At 58.4% G+C, this 3,793-nt stretch overlaps 1 protein-coding gene across 7 annotated transcripts in view; it reads right to left on the minus strand.

Moving 5' to 3' along the window:
* The window catches only part of FBXL20 (F-box and leucine rich repeat protein 20), a 24,003-nt gene that overhangs the window by 10,055 nt on the left and 10,155 nt on the right, over positions 1-3,793 (minus strand). For all 7 annotated transcript variants that reach the window (XM_021378191.1, XM_021378192.1, XM_021378190.1 and 4 more), the window contains 4 exons: positions 3,375-3,449; positions 1,473-1,567; positions 1,028-1,096; positions 802-897 (listed from right to left, as the gene is read on the minus strand). In XM_021378191.1, the coding sequence (XP_021233866.1) occupies positions 802-897; positions 1,028-1,096; positions 1,473-1,567; positions 3,375-3,449 (335 nt within the window). The remainder of the gene's footprint in view (positions 1-801; positions 898-1,027; positions 1,097-1,472; positions 1,568-3,374; positions 3,450-3,793) is intronic.

A 3,793-nucleotide genomic window follows, 5' to 3' on the forward strand; every position in this document is an offset into this window, starting at 1 on the left:
TCCTCTCCTCTCCTCTCCTCTCCTCTCCTCTCCCTTCCCTTCCCTTCCTTTCCTAGACCACTCGGCCTTGCAGTGCAGCAGCCCCGGGCAGTGCTGTGTCTCCCAAAGACAAACAGTCGCAGTTCACCTCCCAGCTATGTAAACACTCAGCAGCACCCTGACCGAGCAGGAGCCGGCTGGAAGCACGGGGGGGGGGGGGGGGGGGCGTTTAAGAAAGGCAGGGTGAACTTTCTGGGTTCGCCTCCGGCCCCAACCCCTCCTCCAAGTCCTGAACGCGATGTAAAGCTTCTCCTGCTAACCACCACCAGGATCATGGAATCACAGAATGGCCTGGCTTGATAAGGACCTCAAAGATCATCGAGTTTCAACCCCCCTGCTGTGTGCAGGGTCGCCGACCACCAGACCAGGCTGCCCAGAGCCACGTCCAGCCTGGCCTTGAATGCCTCCAGGGACGGGGCATCCACAACCTCCTTGGGCAACCTGTTCCAGTGCATCACCACCCTTGGAGTGACAAGCTTCCTCCTAATATCTAACCCAAACCTCCCCTGTCCTACCCTTGCAAACAGTCGTGCCCCCTCTTGTTCATAATCTCCCTTTAAATACTGGAAGGCCGCAATGAGATCTCCCCAGAGCCTTCTCTTCTCCAAGCTAAAGGATGGACAGAGCCAGCGGGAACCCCCTGCTCTGCAAAGCCCTGCGGGGACCTGAACTCTGCACAGCTCAGCTCCGGTCTCCTCTGCTGGACCACGCAGTGCCACCACCAGCCCCCGTTGTCCTCCCCCCTTGGCACCGTCCTCCTACCTGAGCGCCTTCAGGGACAGGTTGGTGATGGAGGTGCAGGAGGCCAGGTCCAGGTGCCGGAGCTTGGAGCAGAACTTACTGAGGCTGGTGCACGTGCTGGAGGAGAACGCGCAGAGAACAGCGGCGCGATGGGTTTGTTTTTACCCCGAGCCCTGCGCCTGCCCGCGACGCACGGCACGGAAAGGGAGAACGGGGAAGCACGAGGAAGCAAGAGGATGCTACTCACGCGTCTGTGATCTTGGTGCAGCCGTTCAGGTTCAGCACCTCGATGTTTCTGCAGTTCTGTGCAAACGTCCTAGAGTGAAGGAAAGGCAAAGCACAGCTCTTTTCAGGCACTGGGTTTCCCCCCCCCCGCGTTCTGCCGCGGTTTTTTTTTGCGAGCAACTCGACTAAAACGGGCTCCACTCAAAGAAACAAGCAGAGAATAAAAGGAGAGAATTTGTGCTGGCCCGTATCTCGCCCCGGGATCTCCCGCTCTTTGTCATCCAGCCCCGATGAGAACAACACGGGGTGAAGGTGAGACGGCCAGAGAGAAACGCAGATGTCACCGCTCTCTGTGCTCCCCATTACACAGGGGCTGTGCATCACAGCACCCTGGACCCCCCCCCCCCCAAAAAGCCCCGGGCCACCCAGCCCCGCAGGCTGTGCACCCCCCCGTGCCATGGCTCTACCTCAGCGCGTTGTCCCCCACTCCCTGGCAGCCGCGCAGGCTCAGCTTCCGCAGGAACCCCCCGCACCTCTTGGAGATGTTCTCCACCACTCGGCCCTGGCGAGGACAGAAGCAGCGACGTTAACAGCCCCGAGGAGCCCACGGCAGCGGTGCAGAATTCTGCACGCTCAGCACGGGTTGTTACTCTAGCTAAAACAGCGCGCGGGAAACAGGGAGCCGCCGGGATCGCCTGCAGCGGGGAGAGGGGAACGATTCAGCTTCTGAAGATGGACAGACAACCACAGGGCAGCGATGGAGCTCGGGGGGCTCAGGGCTGAGGACCCCCAAGCACCGGGCAGGCTGCAGGTGGGCTGAGCAGGGAAAGCCTGAGAGAACATTGGCACCAGCGTGCAGCAACCCCAGCTCCTGTCCCCTGCTTCATCCTACGGCTGCTCCCCACAGAGCAGGAACCCCCCTCCATTCCCCAAGCACTGGGTGGCATTGAAGACCCCTACAGCACTGAGGATGCTTTCCTAAAATCTTTTTCCAATCCGTCAATCAATCATTAACCCAGCACCGGGCCAGGCCCAGCGTCGTGCACAGCTGGAAAAGGGACAGCAGCTCCACCACAGCTGTGCGTGAGTGCTGGGAACATCTGGAGCCCACCTCCATGGGCTGCGCAACAGCTGGGGCACAGCTGGGACTACAGGAACAGCTGGGGCACAGCTGGGGCAGTGGGGGGGCTGAGTCTGCCCTATGGCTCCGGGAAGGGCTGAAATGGGACGAGCATCTCTGCAGCCCCTCCAGCAAGCCTACGAGTTCCCACTCTTCAACGGGAAGATCTGAGCAAGTTTGACTATAGACTGAATCTGTGCCAGAGGATGGACTGACACCGCTTCAGAGCAAACACAACCGAGGCCGCCGTTAAGCCCAGCAGGTGCTTTTTGGTTCCGTGCAACACGCTGCAGTGTTTTGCCTTGAAAGGGGAACTCGGTGCTCACGGAGGAGCACGTCCCACGTAGGGTGGTGGTGGTGGAGGAGAGGTCCCCTCCGCCCCACGGAGCGGGCAGCTCCAGCCGTGGGACGCAGCGCTGCCATGGGGCAGAACGTGCAGGGCACCTGGGAGATACGGATCTGTTATCAGGAACAGCAATCACAGTGTGTGCAGGGAGGGCACAGACTGCTTTAACTCCTTCCTCCACACTCACCACCTGCGTTTCCCCACTCGCACACACTGCGGTGACCTTCTGCCCCGTACCCCTGTCTGCACAGAGTCAGAATGAGACCCCCCCCCTACCTCCCTCCTCCAAAAGGTTCCAAAGGGAATAGAGACGTTCCAGGAAGAAAAGAGGGGGTTTTGGTGCCGTGCTGGGGTCTCTCATCCTGACAAATGCAACTTTACTGTTTGAACAGCGTGACACCAGCACCCACCGCCCCTCAGCACCCGTTCCTTTCGGTGCCAACGAGACCACATCCAATAGCTCTGGAACAACAGCAAGGAAGCATTCCCAACCCTGCACCTACAGGGAACGGCCCTGACCCCGGGCAGCCTCCTCAGTGCTGCAGGTTTTGCTGTTGGAGACAGGGAAGACGTGCAAGCCGTGCTGCAGGGCCGCGATTCTGCACCCAGCCTTCCTCCCTGCTCTGCAGCAGAGCTCTCCCCGCAGCACGGCCGCTCCAGCCCCGCTTTCAGAGCATCCCTCCTATCACCACCCTTTACGCCTTGATACAGACACGGAATCCCGTCCATTTTCAGAAGCTGAATGGGTTGTGAGCCCCTAACGACTCCCCGGGGCCACGAACCGAAATTAACGATTGCCATCTCCGGGGAGGGCAGGAAGGGCTGCGCTGGGAGCATTAATCCGTGCTAGGCTGTAATTACATTTCAGCAAGAAAAATGGGTTTGTATGTCACTTAATTATACCTCAATATCCCTCTGGAAATTAAACAGGTCAATTCGCTGCCAGTTACTGCCATCCAGGGCCAGAACATTCCATGCCTTTATCGGGGGAAAAAATGTAAATGTCTGGTTAATATGAAGAAAAAACACCAACCAACAACCCGCCAGGGGGGACCCAGTCACAGCTTGTTCCTTTTAGAAACAACCGTTCTGCCTCAGATGACAACACAACAATTAGAGTCAACGAGAACAGCTCGGTTAGTGCTCACTGTGAGCACAATGCGTGTGGGACCTCAGAGCTCATGGAACCACCAACAGGTTTGGGTTGGATGGGATCTCACAGCTCAAGGAACCACCAACAGGTTTGGGTTGGATGGGATCTCACAGCTCATGGAACCAGCAATAGGTTTGGGTTGGAAGGGCCCTCACAGCTCATGGAACCA

The sequence above is a fragment of the Numida meleagris genome, chromosome 26 (assembly GCF_002078875.1).
Source record: "Numida meleagris isolate 19003 breed g44 Domestic line chromosome 26, NumMel1.0, whole genome shotgun sequence".
Taxonomy (NCBI): domain Eukaryota; kingdom Metazoa; phylum Chordata; class Aves; order Galliformes; family Numididae; genus Numida; species Numida meleagris.